Source organism: Orbicella franksi, chromosome 6, assembly GCF_964199315.1.
Source record: "Orbicella franksi chromosome 6, jaOrbFran1.1, whole genome shotgun sequence".
NCBI classification, from domain to species: Eukaryota; Metazoa; Cnidaria; class Anthozoa; order Scleractinia; family Merulinidae; genus Orbicella; species Orbicella franksi.
The window spans coordinates 12,807,508-12,834,480 of NC_138150.1; the positions used below are offsets into that span (position 1 = coordinate 12,807,508).

At 42.0% G+C, this 26,973-nt stretch overlaps 2 protein-coding genes and 1 pseudogene across 7 annotated transcripts in view; all 3 read left to right on the plus strand.

The window, feature by feature from the left end:
- Window positions 1–12,479, plus strand: part of LOC145489694 (uncharacterized) — a 74,292-nt gene extending 61,813 nt beyond the window's left edge. Inside the window, exon 4 of the mRNA XM_081468732.1 lies at window positions 12,290–12,479. The gene's annotated coding sequence lies outside the window, so the exon portion shown is untranslated. The remainder of the gene's footprint in view (window positions 1–12,289) is intronic.
- On the plus strand, window positions 3,458–5,774 carry LOC145489309 (uncharacterized; annotated as a pseudogene).
- A 9,434-nt stretch (window positions 12,480–21,913) lies between the features above and the next one.
- The window catches only part of LOC145489634 (putative tRNA (uracil-O(2)-)-methyltransferase), a 157,989-nt gene continuing 152,929 nt past the window's right edge, over window positions 21,914–26,973 (plus strand). For 4 of the 6 annotated variants that reach the window (XM_081468647.1, XM_081468649.1, XM_081468648.1 and 1 more), the window contains exon 1: window positions 21,914–23,893. In XM_081468647.1, coding sequence (XP_081324773.1) covers window positions 23,437–23,893 — 457 coding nt within the window. In that variant the 5' untranslated portion in view covers window positions 21,914–23,436. The remainder of the gene's footprint in view (window positions 23,894–26,973) is intronic. The other 2 variants (XM_081468650.1, XM_081468652.1) reach the window with 2 other exon arrangements.

Sequence of the window (26,973 nt, forward strand, 5' to 3'; positions counted from 1 at the left end):
AGTTCAATGTGCTCTTTGGTCAACACACTCACGTAACTGATGTCGAATTTGTTGCTTTCGTGAAACATCGAGAACTTTTGGCGATTGTGGAATTCCACTACCTGGGTCTTGTTGGTCCGCTCTCCGAACTTGCCCCACATGGAATTCAGCATCATTTTGGCGGCCTTGCATAGACCAGGGTTCTTTTGGATCTTGCTCAGGTCCAGTTGGATTCCTTCACGAGCCTCGTAATCGGGGAGATGTCGCAGACATTTGACGGGGTCATCACCTATGTGGGAGGGCCATCCACTGGCCTCTTCCTTTAACTTTAACCACATGTTGACCTAATCTTGGAAGAGACCGTCTGAAGTTTCTAGAAAGTGCCAGACCTCATAGATGTGCACAATCTGGTGACCTTTCTGCTCAGCTTTTTGCAGTTCTGGCGTGCACCACGTTCCGGTGATCAGCCGCTGTTCATTGATGTGAGTACAAATGTGACTGCGTTCCAGCATGGGTTCCTCCGTTTCTACCTCCACACAAGTTGCGCAGACGGGAAAAGTCAACTTCCCATTCTTATGGAGTGGTAGTACGCGATGGAACAATTTCTCCGGAGGCAACACAGCATTTGGCCAGACCAAAATACTGGGAGATGTCTGTGTGTCCCGGCTGGGAGGTTATCTCAGGATGACGTGCTGGGTACCTTGAATTCTTGTTGACATACGGGTAGAGTGACGTGAAGTTGTAATATTTTAGTTGCTCTCCGTTTTCTATGTCAGCCAGGTGGTACAATTTGACAGCATTCATTCGACCACCACAGAAGGCGTCCCGAGGCTCTAAGGGATCCACAAACGATTTCACCTCCTCTCTCTCCTTTTTCATTTGCCTCTATTCACATTCCCAGAGAGTGAAGACAATGTAATGGTCATCGTGGAGTAAGCGGAGTTTTACCTCGTTACGTTGATAGACATCATTGGGACAGCGATCCTCTAATCGACAGTACTTTTCGGTGCGGTTTGGGTAGCACATCCGGCAACTGTGCCAAAAGCAGCCCTGGAACTCGCATACAGTGTTGATGTCGGCGTTGTACGTGTCCACGGTGTAATGGCTGTTGGAGATGCGTACTCGCTGTAGATGGATCAAATAAATTGAATTTGGTCAACGGTTCAAAGAGGCGTTTGAAAGTCAGGCACCCCTCCTTTAACAACTTGATGCCGGATTCACAGTGTTCGACCAGTTCTTTCTGGAAGTCAACCTGCGCGTTCTTGGCCAGCTGCTCATTGTGCCACTTCTCAAACTCTTTACGGCCACTCACGGACATGGACTCAGGCATGAAGAACTTCTTTTCAGGAATGGGTCCAAAATAGTCCTGATTCTCGGGGGTGTTGAAGAGATGTGGGAAGTGACCCTTCTTCGGTTCTGTCAAACCAAAGGTCTTGGGAAATGCAGACAAAGGCATTTGAGAGAAGGAGAGTCGATTAAACGAATGCGATCAAAGGTGACTTGAAGAAGTTTGGCTTCATTCCTCAGTTCTACAATCCGGTGCTGGCGATGTTATTCCTCCGTCATGAAATACCCGTCATAGCCCTGGAAATTGTGCGCGATAACCGTGACGGATTGCGTGACTTCTTCCATCAACGTATCAGGTCACTTGAGAAAATCGCGAATGCAATGTTCTCCTTTGAAGCGAAACGGACTGGCTTCTGCGGAATCGGGACAGCCCGTTTGCAGACACGTGGGACAATGATCTGTGTTGTTCTTACACGCGTATTGTCCCTCGTTGTCGTAGGGCTTGAAGCAGTGCGCACAGACATAACTGGTCCTGAAATACGCCGGGAGCGATGTAATGACATCGTAATTTTCATTCTCGTATAGCAGGGCCAATTGTTTTTCTTGGGTGATTCACTCCTATGATTGAAGGTGCTAGTTATTTGGAAGATTAGCCCACGAGGGATCAAAGTTGTCAGATTTATTTGCACTAGAGTATGCACGGTTCGTTGCGTCCGTGGTTACATCGTAGTCAACTGAAATTGAAATAATTGCGAGATAAATTACTATTTACAACATTCTCAGTTGAAGTGACAAACGATTCCGAGACTTACAATTTGTGTTCCTGAGTCGTTAGATCCCTTTGATCGCTATCTTGATGCTTACGCTTATGACTGTTGATGACTTGGCTTCGAATTCCGTTACATGATAAAGAGGTCCTTTTAGAACTTAAGTCACATGACCTATTTTTCCCACCTCACGTAGACGAGGCGATTTTGCAATTACGGACGATAATGAATTCTAATTCTTTGTTACATGCAACTGAACATGCAAGTCATTGGGGGTCCAAAGGATGTCACATGGTAGCCAGGTGCGATCAGTAACTGGTAGTCGAAGAGACTGGGTGCTAGTGCAAATTTGGCACGTTTTTCGTAACCGGACGGTCTTTCTGGCACATCTGCTTCCACATGCAACTGAATGGCATTATCGTTCTGAATGGTTCTTCAATCGTAAAACTGCTCCATTTTGGGCGACGGTTGACGTAGGCCTTGGCCGTTGCAAGGACTCTGGCACAACGCAATTCGTCCCTGTTCTCGATTTCTATGACACTTTTCTCAAATCGTTTGAATGTGGCATGGTTGCTTGGTCCCGGCTTCAACTTTCGTCTTTTACCACTACCGCGGAGTGCACTCCCTACGTGGGTGAAATATAATTGAAACAAATCATTCATTTCAAAGTTGTCGTTCCAATTTAACACCCTGTACATTTGCTGAGGCATTTGGTCTACGTGGATACTTCCGGGTAACCATTTACCGGTCAGTAATCCTTGGTAGCCATAATTATTTGTCAGACAATCGTTCGACTAGACCCGGTCGTTCTCTGGTATACAGTTAAGAATGATCAATTTCTGCAACGTCCGATGAATACCATAGGTTAAAGCTGCACCCAAATTTTGACGGGAAAGAAATTGACCCACTTGGTGAATGTTAGCTTTGTAATGGCGTTCGCGCACACCCATCTTCTCACTATGGCGGTCCACGTACGGGGTCAAAGTAAAATCGAACCAGCCAGGCTCTGAAGCATTGACGCTCCCACGAATCTCCACTTGGAAAACCACTTGACATTCTACATGGACGGGTTGAAGATCCACGAGTCATCATTGTCAACGCCCATTCCCGTCAGAATCGATCGCTATCTCCACCGTGTTCTTCATAGCCTTTGAGCAGGCTTCAAGTTGGTTTTAGAGTGAGCTAGCCGAGTGTAGTCTAGGGCGAGCGGGACGAGCCGAGAGGGGTCTGGTGGCGAGGGAGTGTGCAGGGGAGCCTGTAGACATTCCATTGATGCCGCCGTTCCATGATACCAGCTCCTGGTTTCAAGATCTGATTGGTTGAATCGATCACTGTTGACATCTTTGAGAAGCTTTGAGATAAATATTTGACAGATGTTGACAACTGCATGTAAATTTGCATAATTCTTGCCGCGACCGACAAAGATGGCTTCTGCGTGCAATGTACAGTTCGCTGACATGGAATTCGAGGCAGCTTTGAGCAATTCTTTGCAACATTTTCATCACATCTCTGGTTTGAAACATGAGCAGAAGCTATGCCTGGAAACTGTGGCGCAGAAGCGCGATGTTTTCGGAATTCTACCAACTGGTTTTGGGAAGAGTCTTATTTTTCAATAGCTGCCGTGTCTACTGAAAGACTTGAGGAAACTACAAAGTCCTTGTGTCTTAGTTGTGACGCCTTTAGTTTCTATAATGAAAGACCAGGTTGAAGAGTTGACACGTCTAGGTCTGAGAGCATTTGCCATTGGCTTAGGAAACGAAAAAGGAGAGAAAGAACTGGTGGCCGGTGGATTCAATGTGGATCTCCTCTATGGAAGTCCGGAAATGTTGTCTTCGAAACAGTGGTCAAAACAGCTGAAAGAAGGTCTGCTCAGAAAGCAAACTGTTTGTTTCGTTGGCGATGAGGCGCACTATGTTTCAGCTTGGTAAGTAACTCGAATTTATTCTGATATTTTGTAGATCATAATTTGCACTGGTGTTGAATGCCGGTTGGTTTATGAACACACATTTCATCTTACAGCAAAGGTGACATGTTATTCCTCTGGTAATATGTAAATACAGTCAGCCTTTCTTCAAAAAGTATTTTGGACGTTGGCGAACTGACATATAAGTTTAAGAGTTGAGAAGATGAATATAAGCCAAGTGCTACACTGTATAAGTCATGATCATGATTTCTTAAGCTAAGTTTTTGTTTATTAGTAATCATATTTGACTTAACACTTATCATTTATGGATAATGATTGCTATGCACTTGCTGCCCTCTTGCTCTTATTTTACTTGTTTTTTTTTTTTTTTTTTGTGGGTAGAGGCCAAGTTTCTATCCAGAAAGGAAATAAAAAGGAGCCATTCAGGGCAGCATTTTCCAAAGCTAAGGACTTGCAGTGATTCTTACCTGGAGTCCCCATTTTGGTACTGACTGCATTTGTGTGGTTAAAAGATAGAGCGTCCTTGTGGAAAGCCTATGAAATGGTTAACCCTTTAGTGGTTGATGTATCACCCAACAAAGATAATATCTATCTCGGGTTTGAACTAATCGAAGTAGAAGCAGAGGCGTTCAATCACCTGAAGTGGGTTGCCACCGTGGTTGAGAGAGAAAGACAAGAAACCCCACAAACCATAACATTTTGCAAGACATTTAATGAAAATGGCAATGTCATTAGCTATTTGCTAATGAACTTGAGAGCAAGTGCCTTTGTAGAACAGGAGGGAGGTAAAGTATCACTGATTGGTGTTTACCATGCAAAATTGTGGGATATCCAGAAGTCGCGTACTGAGAAGGACTTCAAAGGAAATGGCACCCAGAGGGTTGTTGTTGCAACATGTGCTCTGGGAATGGGTGTACATTTCCCCAATGTTCGGTATGTCATTCATTACGGGCCACCCCAAACTGTCACTGAAATAATTCAGCAAGCTGGTAGAGCTGGAAGAACTGGTCATCAAGCCTACAGCTTTGTTTACACTACAAAGCGTCAACTTTCACGGTGCGATAAAGATGTGAAAGAGTTGGTTAAGAGTGAAAATTGCATGAGAGAGAAGCTATATGGGCATTTTTAGGAGTCTGTTTCATCCAAGGAACCAGGGCATGACTGTTGTTCACTGTGTCGGAAGAAATGCCAATGTTCAATAGATGGGTCCTGTGATGTTGACAAGCTGGTGGACAGCTTAACACCTGAGAATGTTTCTGTACTAGAGTCTAGTACTTACACACCAAGAGATTTGATTGAGCTAGACAAGAACGACCTCCGCTTATCGTTGTTGGAACTGAAAGAAAGATATTCATCGGGACTTGTCTCCTTATTTCATGAGGAAACATGCCATGGATTCTCAGACAAACTGATTAATGACATTGTTGATCATGCTAACCATGTCTTCTCAGGAAAATATCTCACAGACAACTTGGCCATGTATTCATCAATTCATGCTATTGACGTGTTGGAAGTATTTCAGGAACTATTTGGAGACATTACTCAATTTGATCAGGAAATGGATGAGCGTCACTCGTTGAAAAAACAATTTACACATATTGAAAGCTACCTACTTTCAAGTTCTGTGTCTTTTGATTCTGGCTATGGAGAAACAGAAGAATCATTGGTTCCAGACTATGAATTGGAGTTCTGAGCCATTTAAACAAGGTGAATTCAATGTGTAAACACTCCTTTTCACATAGTCAATCTCAAATTTAATAAGTATAGGTAATCATATGAATGCAAGTGCAGTTATGGATTTACACTACAAGTGATATTTGCAAATTCTCTCAATTTAACAAGCCATTAGGCGAGAGCAATTTCAAAGAATTTTCAAATATCACGAGTATCGTAAATCCTTAATTGCTCAAGCTTTCATACAATTACTTATTTATTATTTGTCTGCGAAAATTGTGAATGCGTCCGCATTAATTTGCATTGCGGTGCAAACTAAGAATTAAAATAAAATAAATTGGCCTGCTCCCAGCCAATCACAATGAAGAAATTTTTTCAGTCATATCATAAATGGACTAAGAGCACAAGACAAATTATAATTTTTTCGACACTTCCATTCTGAAATAAAGTACATGTATTCAAAGTAACAATTGAAAGGCCTCAAGATTGTGCACTTTTCATCTTGTATTTGTCAGATTTGAATTGACTATGTAATTCAGGAATGTGAACTAAATTCTTACCAGTGAAAAGTTCACCACTTCTTTCAAAACTCGCTTGGTGGTCTCTGCAAAGATGTTCTCCCTCAAGGAATCCATGTTGCAAAGAGCTGCTGCAGCGGCGCCAGGATTATTTAAAGCGATGTTCCTTACAGCTTTTTTTTTCTAATGCTTCCTTGCACACATGTTCCTCGACCTTCCCTGATTTGGGATATCCAGTGAAGATCTAATTCGAATAGTAACAAATTTATTGTTACAGTAATACTTTGCAATCTCAAATAAACTCAAACCAAATGTTACGTTCACAACAGGTTTCTCTTCTTATGGTACGTGCATCCGGGCTTGAATTTTCTCCTCCAATGTGAGGGGATTTTCTGTTTCTTTGGGGAATGCCTCTATTGATCCCTGCTGGAAGCTTAGCGATCTCCTTGAAGATTTGCCCGTTGCACTTTCTTCGTCGATCGCGTTTCCTTCTTTATTGCGTTTCGCTGAAGGGGTTTCACCAGTCAGTGATCGAACCGCTGTAGGTCGTTTAGAACTACTAGTTGGTGTTGTAAATTGATCGGGTGAATCTACCAGCTTCTCCAAAGGTTCATCGCAACGGCTTGTTATTACTGTGCAAGAATGAACCTTGCGAACGACTTGTCTGGCACAAGAAAGGCAAGACAATTCAGGGAAATTCATTCCACGGTGTAAACAATGTCCTAGCTTTTCAACTTCGGCAGCCAAAACCACACTCTCTTGACCAGAAGCCCCAGTCAGTTCTTTGTTTTTTACCCTGTTAAAAACTGACGCCACCGGCACTCTTTTCCCTTCAGGCGGATTTAATAGCTTTTTGCAGAAACGGCAAATACGTTCCCGTTCGCCTTGCATTTCCCCGTTCCGCGAAACGCGCGTGCGATAGAATGCTATAAAAAGCCGATATATTAGCGCGGGAAAAAGCATCTATTTTGACAGGTTTAATTACCTTCTTGACTGATTTGAAACAGGTTAATCACCGAGGGGCGGATCTTCAACCCGTCGATCGACGAGATCTTGGAATGATACAATGCCAGCAAGAAAACTCAGGATGAGGCCTTCCCAGACGATGAAGCAGACGATGCTCTTTTGGATGAAACAGTCTCTGATGTAGAACGTCAAGTGGCTTTGCAAGGGCAGATTGGTTGGAGCGTCAATGCTTTAGAGCCTGGCTGGTTCGATTTTACGTGAAACCCGTACGTGGACCGCCGTAGTGAGAAGATGGGTGTGAGTGAAAGCCATTACACAACATTCGCCAAGTGGGTCGACTTCTTTCCCGTCAAAATTTGTGTGCGGCTTTAACCGATAGAATTCATCGATGTTGCAGAACTAGATCCTTCGTGACCGGATACCAGAGAACGACTGGGTCTACTTTAATTTGTCGAGTAATTGTCAGACAAATAGTTATGGCTACCAGGGACGAGTTGTGTTGTGCCAGAACCCTCGTAACGGCCAAGGTCTACGTCGACCGTCACCCAAAATGGAGCGGTTTTAAAGATGGAAGAACCATTCAGAAAGATTAGGCCATTCAGTTGCATTTGGAAGCAGACGTGCCACAAGGACCCTGTGGCTACGAAGAACTTGCCAAATTTGCACTAGCGTCCAGTCTCTTCAACTACCAGTTACTAATAGTAGTCGTCGCACGTGTTTTTTTTAATTTCTTTTTTTTTTTTTGAACGAGAGGCCACTATTATTATTGCTAAACACATGATTACTTACATTGCCTTACTCTACTTAGAACACGACACAATACTTAACCTACTTACAATACACTACATTATTGTTATTATCATCATCATCATCATTATTATTACTATTATTATTATTATTATTTCTAGTGCTTTTACTGTCTTACAAATGTCACTTACAATACATAAAAAAAAACTATTTACAATACTTGGCATTACCTTACTTACCTACAATATGCAATAATTACTTATTATGACTTACACATTACGTTACTTAAGGAGTTACAATACAGTGTAATTACTTAATTATAGAAAAAAAACCAACAAACAAACTATAAAAAAGGACCTCGAAACAAATTACTAATTGAAATGCCTTAAATGGTGAGAAGGAATTTCCACTTCAGTTGAAATTCCCTTTCACCATTCAACGTGGCAGCAATATATTTTTCTATCTCGGTTTTATCCTGCTGTAATGAGATGAAGTCGCTGAAAACAAACATAGTATTATTTAAAGCGTTGATATAAAGTTTTGCGTCGCATTATGAGGTGGTTGAGGGTCAAACGGTGAGTACGGGGACGAGTAATTCCAGATAATACCTCTGGCTCGGAGAGAAGTAAACTCGCGTTACTTACGGTAGAATAGGCTGATTTAGCAAGAGAACGGGAACGTCATTTGACGACGACGCGCGCAGTACAAATACCCAAATATGATCAAATTGGAACAGAATCCAGATTATTCCGCGCACCCTGCAGTCGTCATCTGACCATATTTGGGTATTTGTACTACGCGCGCCGTCGTCAAGTGACGTTCCCGTTCTCATGCTAAATCAGCCTAATACCAACTTTGGAACTTATACCAAAAGGAAGACGCGTGTGGTTACCGTGTGACATCTTTTTGGACCCCCAAGAAAAACAATTGGTCCTGCTATACGAGAATGAACATTACGATGTCATTACATCGCTCCCGGCGTATTTCAAGACCAGTTATGTCTGTGCTCACTGCTTCAAGCCCTACGACCACGAGGGACAACAGGCATGTAAGAACAACATGAATCATTGTCCCGCGTGTCTGCGCACGGGATCTCCCGATTACGCAGAAGCCAGATGCCATGGTCGACGAGCCTCCATCCCCTGTGGTTCTTGCAAGCTTCTCTTCAATGGAGACACGTGCGTGGATAATCATTTAAATCGGTCTTACAATGGAAAACCCGCGGATGCCAAAAATATCAGCGTGTGCACTCAGTGTTGCAAGTGCCAGGAGTGCAAAAAAATATTGGTGGGACTAGGTGAACATGAACGTCATCTCTGCGGCCACAAGAGTGCCCCTGTTGCAAAGAGTACGTGGAAGCTGCCATGCACCAATGCTTCTTACAAATTGCCAAAAGTCCAGAACAAGAGCGTGAAGAGAAACGGAAAAATGCCGAAAGAGTTGTTGGGGCCAAAAACGAGCTTGCTGTGGCACCGCTGCAGGGTTGGCCACTCTCAGGGCCAATGAAAACAGTGACGACAATGACGATGAAGAGAAGGAGGAGGATAAACTGTCCATCCACATGTTCTTTGACATCGAAGCTATGTAAAACACGGGTCAACACGTGATCGCCAAAACAGAGCACAACGATCGTCCGTTTCGCTTCAAAGGAGAACATTGCATTTGCGATTTTCTCAAGTGGCCCAATACATTGACCGAAGAAGACACGCAACCCGTCATGGTTATCGCGCACAATTTCCAGGGCTATGACGGGTATTTCATGACAGAGGAACAACATCGCCAGTACCAAATTGTAGAACAACTGAGGAATGGTGTCAAACTTCTTCAAGTCACCTTTGATCGCATTCGTTTAATCGACTCTCTCCTTCTTTCAAACGCTTTGTCTGCATTTCCCAAGACCTTTGGTTTGACGGAACTGAAGAAGGGTCACTTCCCACATCTCTTCAACACCCCCGAGAATCAGGACTATTTTGAACCCATTCCTGAAAAGAAGTTCTACATGCCTGTCCATGTCCGTGAGTGGCCGTAAAGAGTTTAAGAAGTGGCACAATGAGCAGCTGACCAAGAACGTGCAGGTTGACTTCCAGAAAGAACTGGTCGAACACTGTGAATCCGGCATCAAGTTGTTAAAGGAGGGGTGCCTGACTTTCAAACACCTCTTCGAACCGTTGACCAAATTCAGTCCATTCGATTACATAACCATCGCCTCCGTCGGCCTGTAACCCAGCACCATCGCCTCCAATCCCCTACGCGGATGAGGATGAAAGCCAATCAGTCCAAGGGTGCTCTGGAATGGTTGCACTGGCAGGAACTCTGTTTGCTGGAGTCCCCAGACCAACAACATCTGCTGGGACTCGCATTCAGCATGCAGCCAACCGTGGCGAGTACCACATCCCCAACAGCCGTTACACCATGGATGGGGCCATGGTTGGCCCTCCCACATAGGTGATGACCCCGTCAAACGTCAGCAACACCTCCCCGATTACGAGGCTTGTGAAGGAATCCAACTGCACCTGAGCAAGATCCAAAAGAACCCTGGTCTATGCAAGGTCACTAAAATGATGCTGAATTCCATGTAGGGCAAGTTCGGAGAGCGGACCAACAAGACCTAGGCAGTAGAATTCGACAATCCCCAAAAGTTCTCGACGTTTCACGAAAGCAACAAATTCGACATCAGTTACGTGAACGTCTTGACCAAGGAGCGTATTGAAGTCCACTACAAACACGAAGTCGAAGACAACCCGGTGAACCCGAATCTCAACATCTTCGTAGCCTGCTTCACCACCTGCTGGGCCCGTCTTCGTTTGTACGAAGCACTAGACCTGTTACAGGAGCGCGTGGTGTACTTTGACACCGACAGCGTCGTTTTCCGAGGTCTGCCCAGACAACCCGACCCATCACTTGGAGTTTACCTCGGCGATTTCAAGGATGAGTTGCCTGACGGAGATCACATCACATTACGGGTACCTGACCAGCAGGGGTAGAGAAGAATGCAAGGTCTGCGGGATATCCCTCAACAGCAAGCGAATCAAACAACTCAACTACCAGGTGCTCTGACAGAACGTGCTGGACGACATCCAACAACCCTGGGAGTCAGGAGTACGCCAAACCGATGTGGTGAAATCCTACCACATCATTAGGAATACCAAAGAGTTCGCCCTCGAGACGGTGGATCAGACCAAAAAATACCAAATGGTCTACAACAAGCGTGTGATCGACCTGGCCACATTCCTGACATAAACTTTACGGATACTCACGATGTACTCCGGAAGATGTGCAACTTGTAAATAATATTTTCCCCTCACCTACTCATGTCAACGCACACGCAATGATGCTCAATACTCACTCTTCACCCTCATATCCCCTCCATGTAACACGCACACACTAATCATTTCTCTCAAATCGTTCACGGGCGCTGCGGCCACCAGAACCCAGCACATGTCCCGCATGTGAAATTAGAATTTTTTGAAATACAACTTTGACTTCTTTCCAAAATCAACAAAAGTGTCTCCGTGTGGATTTTTTGTACCTCAAATCAAAACAAATCCATTCAAATGGAAAAGGGCGGCGTTTTTTATTGAATACGTCATTTGATGAGTACCTGTCAAAAACTGTTGGAACAGGCACATATTACTACTACTGAGTAAAGTGTTAACGTTTAAACTAAAAACTCAAAAAAAACAAAAAACAAAAACAAACAAAAAGAAAGAAAGAAACGCAGTGGCTCGCAAAAATAGGCTTGGCACTCCAGCTCGCAGGCTCGCACATTAGTTACACTCTTAGAGAACGCTTTTCATAGCAGAGGAATTTAAAAACTCTGGCTTTGCGTTTTAGTGTGGACGGAAAACATTTGGAAAATGGATCTTTTCGGAAAACGATGACGTCACGATGATCATGTGATTTCCCTGCCCAAGTTTTCCTCAAATTCAAATCCAAAATGACCGGTAATTTTTGCGTTTTCAAATATCTCCGTCGTATTTTGACGGGGTCGAAAGAAGTGTTTGTCTCGGTAATGTTGTGGTATTCACAGGTAATAGCTTCCTAGTATATACCACACAAGTGAATAGTGCTTTTCGCGCGCTCTCATTGGTTAACTCGGAGGTGATTAGCAAGTACTATTCACCTCCGAGCAGCCGGCGCGAGAGATTTTAAAATTTCCGACCGCTTGCCACACATTAAATAACGTTTTGGGCCGCTAATTATTCAGCTTGTGTGATATATACTAAAACAATTGTTCACCTCAGTGTCGGTAATAGTGATGGATATTTACCTCCACTTCGGGGAATAATTGTTAATTATACGTCAGCGCAAAGATAACAATTTAGAATAACACTTACAGTAACGACAAACCTAGCGAATGATGCTAGCTGATTTCAATGTTCGTGAAGGTACTTCCAATCAATTGATGTTCGTTTTCTGCATTTCAGTGCTTTACCAAGTTCATGAAGTGAGGATAATAAAAATATCTTTTTATGAAACTGGAATGGAAGGTTTTCGTGTTCAGTGTTCACCAGCGTACTCACAGTGACGCAGTTCACTGATGATTCTTGTCTGTAATGTGGATTAGTTCAAGCTTGTTTGTGTACATTTCAATGTAATAAAGGCTTTGTGATTGTAGTAATTCTCATCACATTCCTGTGATAAACCTGGCCTTGGTTTTGCTTTTCCAGCTCTCAGTTTGACTCGCACATCCAGCACTTCAACTCAAGTCATTTTTAGTGCAGAGTGCACTATTGGGATGGTTTGGGGGTTGACGTCGCTAAAGTACTGTGGCAATAAGGCACTATTACACTAAGGCACTATAGGACTAAGGCACTATGGTACTAAGGCACTATGGCACTAAGGCACTAAGGCGCTAAGGCACTAAGGCACTAAGGCACTAAGGCACTAAGGCACTAAGGCACTAAGGCACTAAGGCACTAAGGCACTAAGGCACTAAGGCACTAAGGCACTAAGGCACTAAGGCACTATGGCACCATGGCACCATGGTGCCATGGCACTATGGCACTATTGCGTTATGACAATATGGCAATAAGGTGTAAACTTTAATGTTTGTATAATTAATTAATTTCAATTAATTAATTAGGCTTGCAGCAAGGGGGTAGGATGGGGTAGGTACTTGTGGGCACTACGTAAAATGGGTGGTGCATGTACGTACGTGATTTCTTTGATCACTTCAAAAAGCTGTATATTTGTTGCAGAAAGTCCCTTGCTCTCGTTGTGGTACTTTTCTCTTTAAAACAAAACCAATATTTGCTCATGCGCAGGTTAAAAAGCGTTAGTGTCAACTACATCAAGTTCTCTGGGAGCAACCATTTTGAAATAACCGAATTCTGGTGATTCTGCCTATCCTGTTTCCCTGCACAGTCTGCATCTACGGCGCATGCCTGAAATGATTGCTCCCAGAGCTCTCGTTTTCCGACCGCTGGTCAAGGGGAACGAAGACTCTGGGAACGAGATTGCATATCAGGTGGAAGATACATTTTATACAAGATCACACACGTTGAGCGCTTTTCCTTGTGGTAGAACCTAATAAGTCATACGCATGTGTTCTAGCATCGTTAGCACGATACAAACGTAGGCACGCAAGGGGTGCAAGAGTTATTTTTTTGTGTGAAGTGTCGGAGATAAGAGCATTCATGGAGCTGTTTACAGTATCGATTTGGTTAATTTGACAAGTTTTTTCGGTTGTGATGTACAGCAAGAAACAAAATGGGAATTTATGATGTACATGCGAAGTTACACCGGTCATGGTAAGATAGCTAAATAGTAAGCCATAAAATGTTTGACTGAACAAACTAAAGTAATCTGGCACGTCTCAGATTAATGTAGATATCATCTTATTTTCTAACAGGCAATTTGATTCGTTCTTTGAGAGTCTATCTTTTTGTCGAGGGTAATATATATTTTTTCTGGGTTTGTTGTTTTACTCCTTGCTGTAGGCTCGATTTCCGCTGCTCATTCGAGTCCGGTCTACATGTTCTTCCCCGACTTGGTTAAATGTAAATATATCACAGACCTGATTATTTATCTATAACCTTTATAACATTCAAAGTCCGGTTTTCATGTGACTTCATCACGCTGGATGCTTTGGCCGATGTACTAATGCCATCAACTTTTGAATGGCTATCCACGTAGAAATAAATCTAAACATTAAGTTTTGCAGTTGCAATTTCTTCAACAAAAAAATAACACATAGGGATAACAGAATGTGGTTCGCGTTAATATTTGTATTGACAGTGACAATGTTGTGTCAAAGTGCCTCACTCGCTTCGAATTTCACATTTTTAGCTTCAAATTTTTCACTGCAGAAAACAAATGACAACGCCTTCCCTGGCTTCGTTTGTGTACCTTTTTCTCTTTGTCGCTGTAGTCGTTTAGGTCGTGTTACTACTGATGCGATTTCGTAGAGTGTTTGCTTCATTGTTTTCCAGTGTTATTGACGGGCTGCGATGAGAAATATTCCTGTGCCATTTATCAAACAGGAACTTTAGTTGAAATCTGGAGGCGATGGAAGCTTTGGAAGCAAATTTACGGCTATTTTCTTCCTTCGGTAAATTCGCTGTTAAAAAAAATATCTGTGCGTTTTGCGATCTAAATTACCACTCTCCTTCGGTAAACTTGCAGGGCTTTGCGATTGGTCGCGATGAAAAATATCTGTGAGATTTGCGAGCTTACTCACCACGTTTAAAGGATGTAGCTTGGCTAGAAGACGCTCGGTTTATTTTTCTAATTTTCCATACATTTGTCTGTAAATTTGGCGGGTGGACGCGGCTCGCGGGAGAAAAAATACAGACAAATGTATGGAAAATTAGAAAAATTAACTGAGCGTCTTCTAGCTAAGGTACATCCTTCAAACTTGATGAACACAATCTTCCACCTAGCATTTTATACCTAGTCAGAATGAATGATAGGAAATAGAGGAATTCAAAACATACTAAACGTACTCATGGAGAAACTTTAAATTTCCTCTACGTGTTTATTCAAAGAACTATTTTCACTCGGGGGAAAGCCAGTTCAAATCCAGTTCTATTTTCGCGGCGGCCGTTTCTAATGCTGCTATTTCCCTTTTATTCTCCTGAAAATCCCGTTTTTCATCTGGATGCCAACTCAACTATCCACAGAAAAACTGACTCTCATTTTGCCATTCGGCAGGTGCGAACTGTGTGATTTCTTTCATGACAATTAAGCTTACATAGCGTTGACCGGTATTTCCAAGCGCGTAAACTGCGTCTCTTATCTTGGCAGAGGTTTGAGTCTATCTGTTTGTCGAGGATCGAGGGTCGAGGGTCCCATGTCGAGGGTCGAGGGTCGAGGGTAATATTATTTTTTTCTGGGTTTGTTGTTTTACTCTTTGCTGTAGGCTCGATTTCCGCCGCTCAGTCGAGTCCGATCTACATGTTCCTCCCCGATTTGGTTAAATGTAGTCTTCTCGATTCAGGTATCTTTTAATTTTGGGTCATTCATTTTTTCATCGACGTTGTTCTCGGCGTCGGCGTCGGCGTCGAGGTTTCGTAAACTCCCTAGTGTTATTGACGGGCCGCGATGAAAAATATTCCTTTGCCATCTATCAATCAGGAACTGTAGGTGAAATCTGGAGGCGATGGAAGCTTTGGAGGCAAATTTACGGCTATTTTCTTCCTTCGGTAAATTCGCGGTTAAAAAAAAATATCTGTGAGTTTTGCGATCTAAATTACCACTCTCCTTCGGTAAACTTGCAGGGCTTTGCGATTGGTCGCGATGAAAAATAATATCTGTGAGATTTGCGAGCTTATTCACCACGTTTTAAAGGATGTAGCTTGGCTAGAAGACGCTCGGTTTATTTTTCTAATTTTCCATACATTTGTCTGTAAATTTGTGCACGCGGCTGGTGGGGAAAAAAAATACAGACAAATGTATGGAAAATTAGAAAAATTAACTGAGCGTCTTTTAGAAAAGCTACATCTTTCAAACTTGGTGAATACGATCTTCCGCCTAATATTTTATACCTAGTCAGAATGAATGATAGGAAATAAATAGAGGAATTTAAAACATATTAAGCGTATTCATGGAGAAACTTTTTAAGAAAAATTTCCTCTACGTGTTTATTCAAAGAACCATTTTCACTCGGGAGAAAGCCAGTTCAAATCCAATTCTATATATTTTCGCGGCGGCCGTTTGTAATGCTACTATTTCCCTTTTTTTTCCCCTGAAAATCCTGTTTTTCATCTGGATGCCTACTCAGCTCTCTACAGAAAAACACAGACTCACATTTTGCCATTCGGCAGGTGCGAACTGTGTGATCTCTTTCATGACAATTAAGCTTACATAGCGTTGACCGGTATTTCCAAGCACGGAAGCTGCGTCTCTTATCTTGGCAAAGGTTTCTTCAAGTTCTTATCTTTTAGCGCTTGCTTCCTTAAGTTTAAACTTTAATTCTTGCTTCTTTTCAGGGGCACCCAACGACCGTATTCTCTCAAAATAATGCTTTTAAACGCTGTTTTAGGCTACCTGGAGTACTTTTAAAGCTCTGTAGGTTAATTTTAGGTTGCGCTTAAAGAATTTTAACTTTGCGGTTATTCTAGGGGAACTTGAGTATTCTCGAATTTATTACGGCTTTTTTGTCCATTCCCCGAAAACCTTAGGACTTATCGCCTTTCCGAAAATGATAGCTGACCTTTTCTCGGTACCCAAAACGACATTTTTTTACAATTCCAAAACAACAGATATTAAATTTCTCATATCACGAAAGTTCGAGGTGACAATTCTCTTCAGAAAATCAGAGGGGATTAAAGGCCTTCCGAACAGATAATTTACCGAAACGATCCGTTGGGTGCCCCAGGGGCACCCAACCACCGTTTTCTCTCAAATGCTTTTAAACGCTGTTTTAGGCTAGCTGGAGTACTTTTAAAGCTCTGTAGGTTAATTTTAGGTTGCGCTTAAAGAATTTTATCTGTTCGGTTATTCTAGGGGAACTTGAGTATTCTCGAATTTATTAGGGCTTTTTTGTCCATTCCCTGAAAACCTTTGGTCTTATCGCCTTTCCGAAAATGATAGCTGACTTTTTTTCGGTACCCCAAACGACATTTTTTACAATTCGAAAACAACAGACATTAAATTTCTCATATCACGAAAGTTCGAGGTGACAATTCTCTTCAGAAAATCAGTGGAGATTAAAGGCCTTCCGAACAGATAAGGTACCGAAACGATCCGTTGGGTGCCCCTGTCTTTTGCTCAATGAATCTTCCACATTGGCTAAGTAACTGACGCCCGCTTGTCGGAAGAGAAACGTCGCTCGTTTTCGGTACTCGATACTCGTCCGCATCATTGTTCAGTTCAGCCCGACGTGTAGACCTTTTTTCGTGCAGGAGATTTTAAATTTGATTCAGGGCTTTGTAACTGCTGTGTTGATGCTGTGTGACATTTCAAGCTGTTTTTTTACTCTCTCGGGCGTTGTTAGCCGAGCAATCATGTTCAAGACTAGTCTTTAGTTACCTTTTGTGGCTTTCAGGAGAAAATGAAGATCATCTTCAGCTAGATACCGCGCGGACAATGTTGAGGTGAACCCTTTCTTCCTTAATTCCCCTGGATATTGTAAAAGATCCCAGTCGATATCCGACAGAAATTCCTCTCTTGATTTCCTATAATTCATTCTGATTTTCAAAACTGCAAAAGACAAAATGCCCGTACGCGTTGCTGACTTTGCTCCTCTTCAAGTGTTTGCGGAGTGGCGCCGAAACGTTCCCTAGTGGGCGGGTAAACTTTGAAGTTTGATTGTCAAAACTTTGAATTTTGATTGACCGGCAGTTGCAAGCGACGGTAAGACCTTTTTTGAACGTTTCCTCCACCGTGCTCTTCATTTGTAATAGCTAGTAGTTACAGTGTAGTTACGGCATGTATTTCAGAAAATTTATTGAAAAGTTCGACTGATCGTGTGACAGAAAGTCAGGCCAACATTTTACCAAATTAGGTTTGATGTTAATGACAAAGCAAACACACTTCAATGTAGCGAATGGGGTTGACAAGCCTCCGATTCACGACTCCCATGATTTGTGACATTTGAAAGAAAAAAAAAGCTCAGAAAAAAACAAGTATTACCCTCGACCCTCGACCCTCGACCCTCGACCCCCGACATGTGACCCTCGGCCCTCGATGATAGGGTCTAAAAGTACTCACGAGTAACCACGAGTGACCACGAGTGACCACGAATGACCACGAGTGAGATTACATCAAAAAATGTCAGTGATGTTATTATGACGTCATCAAGAAGTAATTGTGAGGTCATATCATTAAATAATGACCTTACCACCACACTGAGGCTATTTACTGGAGTAGTAATCAAAGATTAGAACAGTGGCCGTGTTTCACAATTCGATTTTTTTCCTTTTCAAATATTAGCTGCTTTTTTACTTGTGCAAGGGAAGAAAAATTCGCCCGATTTTACTAAAAACTGCGCGCGGACTTTGCACGCTTTGTTTGATCGAATAACAGATAAACCATTCTGGCCGGAAAATACGGCCTTTTGGCAACCTACAAAACTAGGTGGTAAATCTCGTACAGACTGGACTGCGTTACACCGCGTAAACGTAACTAGTGATCACTAGCGTAACTAGAACATGTCCGATAATTTTTAGCGACGACTCAAGATAAAGGAGGTGTCTCCTCTATGTCCTTCCCTTCCTCCGGAGTCCCCGGAGATGTTTAAAATCCTGGTATGTGGACTATAGATTTCAGATTGCATGCCATAAAATGAAACGGAAACCCAAAATTTGAAAATAAATTGAAAACAAGTTGAAACATAAATTTTGCGAGTTGCAGCTAGGCAAATGTCCACGATTTGTTGTCAGAAAACTAATTTAACCCCGAATTGCACAGCTTAACAAAACGCCGTGATTTGTGGTCAGAATGGTTTATTCGACGTTCCAAGGTTAACATTTTTCAATTGTGAAAACAAGAGGTAAACTCGCGCAATTTAAGCAAATACAAACGCAGGGTAAAAATGTTTGGCGACGCGCTGTCTGGTGGGTCGGCTTGCCGAAATCGCGAAACTTAATTTTCTCAAGAAATATTTATTATAAGTTTTGGCGTTCTGAAATTGAACGTTCACTTGCGGAAACAAATCTTAAAGAAACGCTTTTACTGGAAGTTTATAGTTCCCTACAAAGCTTATAGTTTGACAAGTTTCATTCATTCATTAGTAGTTCAACCTCACGTGCAGATCGTTATCTGTTATTCGATCAACCAAAACTGGCAAAGTCCGCGAGTGAAGTTTTGAGCCTTTACACTACGTTTAATAAGATCGCTCGATTTTCTTACCTTTCACAACTGAAAAAAGATCACAAAAGAAGCATGAAAGAACAGAAGGTCAACAGTCAATATTTGGAAAGAAAAAAAAAATCGAATTGTGAACTCACAGGCAGTGCTCTCAACACTATTAAATAGCTTAAGTGTGGTCACTGGTCAGGTCATTATTTGATGAAATGACCTCACAATGACTTCTTCATGACGTCATGATAATTTTTTGACTTTATCTTAACCGTAGTCACTCGTGGTCACTCGTGGTCATTCGTGGTCACTCGTGGTCACTCGTAAGTACTTTTAGACCCTATCACCCTCGACCCTCGACAAAAGATAGGGTCTAAAAGTACTCACGAGTGACCACGAGTGACCACGGGTGACCACGGGTGACCACGAGTGAGCACGAGTGAGATTAAATCAAAATATCTCCGTTTTGTTACTACGACGTCATTAAGGAGTCACATTCACATCATTTCATCAAATACCGCATCTATTAGAAGGGAAACTACTGACTGAAGATTTTCCACGACATACGTCCCATAATTAAACAAAAAGGCCAAAAAAAAAAATATTAAAATGAAAAAACGATAACTACAGCAACACGTATGCTTTATTTATGTCACCATGTTATTTAACTTTTTGAAAACACGCCAAGCGTTAGATTTGAATATTTCTTTAGAGACACCAGGCGACCAACATTCCGCCACTGTCATCTACTCTTCCTCTTGTAGACATAACAAAAATACAACTTCAGAGCGCGAAGTAATGAATTTCTTTTTCCTGGTGAAAACAATACCTGAAATTTACTTATTATCAAATGGAATAGGAAGACCCTATAAACCGACAAAATAAGGGAATTTTAGTTGAACTGAGGAACGACAATATTCTTTCTTAATTAACTCAACGTCAGGTAATGTCATGGAATTAACAAACTGGATCATGCTATCACTTCCTGCTCGCATACACAGGTGTACGATTACTTTATGCGCCAAACAAACGTAGGGAGAGCGTTAAAAAAAGCTTGGCAATGCGTTGCTAGCTTCTTCACGGAACATAAGAACATATATGTGTCTCTTGGCTATAATGTGAAAAACAGGAAAAAAGTAAGGCAAAAATTATATTGAAATATGTAAACAGTTTTGAATGAGGTATTCTAATGGACTACTACCAAAGCACAACCGTATGGTCCTTTAAAGACAATGTTATGGTCATATTTATCAACCACTGCTTTCTGCTGTGTTGACATGGTAAGGAACTCGCTCCATTCCATTTGGACCATGCCGTTGAAGAGTGGATTTTTCCGCTTTACGTGACTAAATATTGGATGGTAGTATATGTATTAGAGAAGTCGGCGTTGAAAATCAGCTGACTGGTTTGATTGTTACGACCTTTTAGTCGACGATCCACATGCTTAACAATAATGTTATTTGGCTCAGTTCTGTATTTCTGCGTAAAATCTTCCCCACAGCCATAGCACTTTCTGACAGCTTTGGGTCGAGCACAAAGCGTGTAAGGATAAGGCGACATTCCCGAGTGCCATGGTACACCACTCAAAGGTTGCGGAACTTGTTGACTTGCAGTAGATGGTGGCTGAAATGTTGAGTGGACACTGCCTGTTAGTTGCAATGAAGACTGCTCCGACTGAAAACCAGGGACTGTTGAGTGTAGAAATGACGGGTCAGTGAAATTTGGTGTCGTCTGTAACGGATGGCTGTTGAGAGTTGCTGATTGTGAAGCTGACTGCCCATAGAGTGTATATTGCACTTGCTGGTAATGCGGCCATGGCGGGCCCCTCGTCTGTGTTTGTTGTGAAGCAACCGGAGGAAAAGGAGAATTCAACGTTGGCATACTCCATGCTGACTGGTTCACAAATGGCATTGAGGTTGTCTGTTCCGGCCAATCTATTGTACTTTCATTGGCACCAGGGAAAAACTCATCTTGTACCATGCTTGTAGACGGCATTGTTGCATCAGGGCGACTGGATAAGACTGGTCTCTGAGACGAGGTGGCAGGGTTAAGTACACTTGACAAGGACTTTTGACTTGGTTGTTGTTTTCGTGTTGCTGCTTTGCGGACTTCGTTTTGCTTCAGACCCTTTTCTGAAACTTTTAGACCAGTTTCGATGGCTGCGGTGAGGTTCACGCCAGCAATGCCTTTGGATACCTTCTTTCTCAAGTTTTGACGAAGGGCATACAAATATTCGAAGAGGATTCCTTGGTCGTCGGCAACAGCAACTGTGTCGGGGCATATCTCAAGTGCTCTGTATGTGCTGCAGACACACTGGAATAAGTCACTCTTTTTACCCAAGGGCTTCACGATGAGTGGGTCTCCACCGTCCTTACTTTTCACAGTTCTCAATCTCTGGTCGTTAGACGCCGCCTCTTTTATGGCTCCTTCCTCATTGATGAGAAGTTCTGCTTTTTTAAAGATAGCTTTCAAGGTGGCTGTTGGAATGCACTTTTCTGGTATAGAAGATTCGTGAAACTTATGCTAAGATGCTTGGGTAGAGGCGATTGCGTACCAGTGACGTCGTCTTCTGTGCCATTCGATCTCGGACCTTGTAAACTCGACGTGGTTTCATTGCCACAGAGCCAAATAAAACGGTCATGTGATATTTATGACTATTCTTATAATCGTTTTGTTTTAAACTTATCTTTAGTATTTTGGGTTTCCTTTCATTCCACATGCAATCTGCAATGTATAGTCCACACTGTAAGTTTTTAAACATCTCGAAAAGAGAGAGAGAGAGACGGCGGGTAGGGGGGGGGGGGGAAGGGGCGGTAGGGGGAAGTACAAAGAGGAGACGCACGTTTTCCAAAGTCAATAAAAATTATCAGATTTTTTCTTGGAAGATATTTCAAATCATGCGCTGCGCGTTCACACAGTAAATAACTTCAGTTTTCGTGAGTAAGTCGTAATTTGATGAACTATTGTGAAAATGACTCCGTAATGACGTCATAATAACAGCACTGAGACATTTTGATTAAATCTCACTCGTGGTCACTCGTGGTAACTCGCGGTCACTCGCGGTCACTCGTGGTCACTCGTGGTCACTCGTGGTCACTCGTGGTCACTCGTGGTCACTCGTGGTCACTCGTGGTCACTCGTGGTCACTCGTGGTCACTCGTGGTCACTCGTGGTCATTCGTGGTCACTCGTGGTCACTCGTGGTCACTCGTGAGTACTTTTAGACCCTATCTCGAGAAAAAGATAGACTCAAACTTTCCCTGCACTGATTGGCTCAGTGGGGGAAGCTGTATCTGAGATCCCAGTTGAATGCGTTTGTGGGCGGAGTTTGGTTGCAAAGCAAAAGATTTTTCTTACGCTGTTTTCTCGAATAATTTTTTTTGCTTGAAGCAGACACTTTAAAGAGTTTTAACTCAAAGGGAATTTGTTCAATTGCCCTCAAATTTGGACGGTAGCTAGTTTAACATATAAACTACGAAAATTGTCTGCGAATTGTTAATTTCGAAATATTTTATCTTCGAGAGCGATTTTTGTATGATCACTCTACATTATTTTAATCCTATTTCGAAAATGTTCTGTAACTTTTTACTGCAATTGAATATGGCAAAACGCAGACACGTTTTTTAAGCGCTTTGGGCCCTGAAACCGAAGAAAAAATGAAATTGGCGAAAAACAAAAATCGCTTTGACTTGTAGCTCTTGAAAGGTGATTCGGGCGCTCGCATTTAGTGGTCGTGAAAAATTCGACAATTCATTTTATTTCAAAATTCTTGGAATAGTTTGATAGCCAGCTCTATAAGCTTTAATTTGATATAGGGGTTTAGGTATCTACATCGCTTGCACGCGAGACACCCCTGAAGGTATACCGTAACCTTAAACCAATCAGCCTGTTCGTATGAATGGACCAATCAGCAAGGGTGTTAGTTCAACGTTGCCAAGGGTATTCTCCCGCCGTATCGGTAAAGATTGACGAAGGCAGAAGTCGGCGGAGACACATTACTGTTCTCTTGAGACATGGTTCGGCAGCTGAAAGACGTGCTGGGCGGAAAAGCGAGAGTTAGAAAAAAAAAACAGCGACGAAACGACTTGCTGTGATGACAACGCGCGAAAGCAGATCCTCGCGTGTGAGCGAGGCTACGCCGGGCCGAGGCTTACAATAGACCAATTTCGATCTATTAAAATTCAGCCTAACACAATAGACCTCAGCACGAGGCTCTGGGGAATTAACCCCACAAACTCTGTAGTTATTCCTCGGAGCCTCGTACTGAAGTCTACTGTTTTAGCCTGGAGTTTAATATATCGAAATTGGTCTATTCAATCGGTGTGGTGGAGATGGTGGACCGTTGTGGCATTCAGGTTGGATGGATAAGTGTCAATTCAGCGACCACGACGAGTGACTTTCGAGGGTTTTTAAAGGCAGTAGATGTATGGATAGAAAGACCGCAGGTTGTGAATCGTCGACTCATGGGTGCGCTTATCGTTCAGAGGACTTCAGTTGAATATTTGACCAGTAAAGATCTTGAGAGATCAGTGAAATTGCTGTTTGATGATCAAGGCAAATATCTATTTCAAGGAAATGGTAATAAGGAACTTGAGACAACAAAACATGACGACATCTCTGTGATCACCAAATCTGATGCTGAAGAAGCTAATGCACTCGAAAGCTGTGGAAAGGAAAACCAATCAGGTGCACGTGTATGTGAGGAAGACAGAAGTACTGTTATTGTTCGTAAGTTACTGCCCAAACAAATAGACAGAAAAGATGCCATTTTCGAATTGGTGATTCTAGGTAAGTGTATTTAATATATAGATTTAGCCAAGCCTAAAAGCCAAGCTCCTGGGCCAGGTTGTTGAAAGCCCGATCAAGCTAACCCAGGATAAGTGAGAATTTTTTGAGTTTTGTAATTTTGTGGTGAGGCTTTCTGTTTATATTGTTTTGCTTCTGTTTGAGTTTCAATAATCTCAAACTGCACAAAACAAAAGCAGCTAAAAACATTTGAATACCTTCCGAACAACTGTGGCCCTGATTAAGAAGTTAACCTGGCATGAGCCTGCGATCCAATCGAAAATCAGTACTTGGTCAGCAGTCAACTTGAAAAACTCACATGACCTTGATGAGCTCTAAACCTGAGTCTACGGTATGTTCACATGATACTGGTCAGCAGATATCTTGTTTTGACAGCTGTCAATGGGACCATAACATGGATGTCCAATATCAAATATGTACGATGTAAACCAAGGCTGTATGCCTCAGTCGACCTATTAGCTGGAGTATGGCTGTCATGTTGCACGATGTTGATGTAGTCATTGGGGGCATGTGCCCGCATTCCATGCCACTAGCGATGTTGACCATGAAAAAAGAGTTGCATGGTTTTTTATTTCTATGCATACATGTGGTTCTGTCCTATAGTATGGTGGCCCAGCATTCTCATATGAAAATCACATGAATATACATAATATTTGTCAGAAAACTGGATGACAAAATAAAAACTGGTGAGACAATCTCAGATAGTGCAGAATGCAATTTATGGCTCTGATACAGTAGTCACATAGGTCCTTACCCATGTTGTTCTCTCCCTTAGTAGTCAACTAATATGAGCGTACAAAAACTTGATAAGACGTAATCTTAGCATTGTGTAAGTTTCATGTTTGTATTTTCTTTCATAAGTGCCATGGAGTCTGCAGCAATAATAATGAAGTTTCTTTTGTCACAAATTTAGTAGTTTTACATGTAACAAATGTGGGAAAGTTTCGGCTGAATATGAACTTTGGGCTCTCTTTCATAAAAGTAGAAACAAACAAGCTGCTAAGGAGAAGCAATACGTTCCCATTCTCTATTTCAACCCTGACAAACACAATAGTTATAAAACAGCAGGTGACATTTCTTGAATCGAGCTAGGGAAGATTTGGGAAGATACGCAGTCACAGTAGTGTTCTTTGCACGAAAAAAGGAGAACTGATGTTACCTGAAATATAACTGCTATCCCCAGCCAAAACGAGAGTGTGATATCACTCATTACAAAAAAATTAAGAAAAACTGTGCATCTGAACTCAAGAACGGAGTTTATCACACTAGCAATGCTAGAACGCATGCATCTTACATGTTATGTTCTACCACAAGGGATGGCACTCAACGTTTGTCGGTAGTCCCGTATGAAATGTATCTTTCACCTAACATATAGTTGACTTTGACGCTAACTAATCTGCACATGCGTCTGGAGCAAATTGCATTTGTTCTTGAGAGAATGGCACCACAAGTATAGCATGAGATTTGAACTAGTGAGACAATCTCAGATAGTGTAGAGGGCAATTGATAGCTCTGGCACGGTAGTCCCATAAGTACTCACCCCTGCTCGGTTCACTTCCAGTTTGTGTCTACCATGGTAGTCTGCTAGGGCTTTTCCCCTTTGCAGTGTGTATGTCTCAAGGTTGTATTTTCATTCAAGGTCCAAAAATTACGCACAAATTAATTACTACTAGTGGTTTACGTTGATTTTCATTCATTTTAAATTCAATAATACGTTGAAGCAGCAAACATGACAATTTAGCTCTTTACGCCAACTTTGTAACTTGATACTTTTGTTTTCCTCGCAAAGGCATGTAATATGAAACCCTTGTTTTCTCCAAAACATACGGAAGATGTCGTTGTTTTTTGGAGATAAATGAAAGAAAGTTAAATATCTGATGTAGTGATGAAGAAACGGAACAGAAACAATGTTGTTTTACTAAAAATGCAAATTTTTACCGATGAACAAGAACTAATTTAATTATCAGATAGTCACGAAATACCACTTTCTTTTTCTGTTGCCACCTTTGTAGTTAACAGTACAACAGTTCAAAATTAACACAAAACGATATTGATGGCTGAGAAGCATTTCAACAAAAAGTATTGAAGATAAACAGCACTACTTGGCCGATAGGAATGAGTCTCCTCAAAGACTGATTAAATTAATTTGCGCTTTCATTAGTTGCCATGGAGTCTGCAGCAATATTTGAGCATTTTCCTGGTTTCTTTTGTTACAAATTTACAATTTGGAGAGTATTAAAGCCACTAACTTGGGAACTTTTTGGTCTCTCTTACAGACACAATTAAGGCAAGAAATAAACAAGCCACTAAGGAGAAGCAATACATTTGAACCCTGACTAGCACACTATTGTAGATTGAAAACTGCTGATGATATTTGTTGAACCGACCTTTGTGTAATTCTAAAAGCTATGCAGCCACATTAATGTTTCACTTTTGCAATAAAAAGGGACAATTGGCGCTACCTGAAAAATAACTGCCGTCCTTGGTCACATGACATGACATAAAATAATGCATGGAAAGATAGTGTATAACATTAATGATGCTAGAACGCATGCGTCTTACATGTTGAGTTCTACCATAAGGAAAACTATTCAACATTTGTGCATGGTTCCGTATGCAATGTATCCTTCACCTAATATAGAAGCCACGAACGCTAACTAATCTACGTATGCGTTTAGAGCAAATTTGTTTTGTTCTAAGGAGAATGGTACCACAAGGAGAGCAAGGGGTTACCTGAAACAAATATATAGCTTTGCGATGTTCAAACCTAAGTGACGGCGATGGAATGTGTTTTACGTAGAGTACACATGTACCTTTCCCACCCCACCACCACTACTTCCTTGCCTGTAGACTAATTAATTAATTGAACTTAATTAATTAAACAAACATTAAAGTTTACACCTTAGTGTCATAGCGCCTTAGTTCCTTAGCGGCAGGCAGCTCCCATAACCATCCCAATAGTGCACTCTGCACTAAAAACCATATATAAACTTTTGTCATGTTATCAAAGAAAGAAACATAAGTATGACACATTTTGTGTAATGTACATGGGTACCTACACC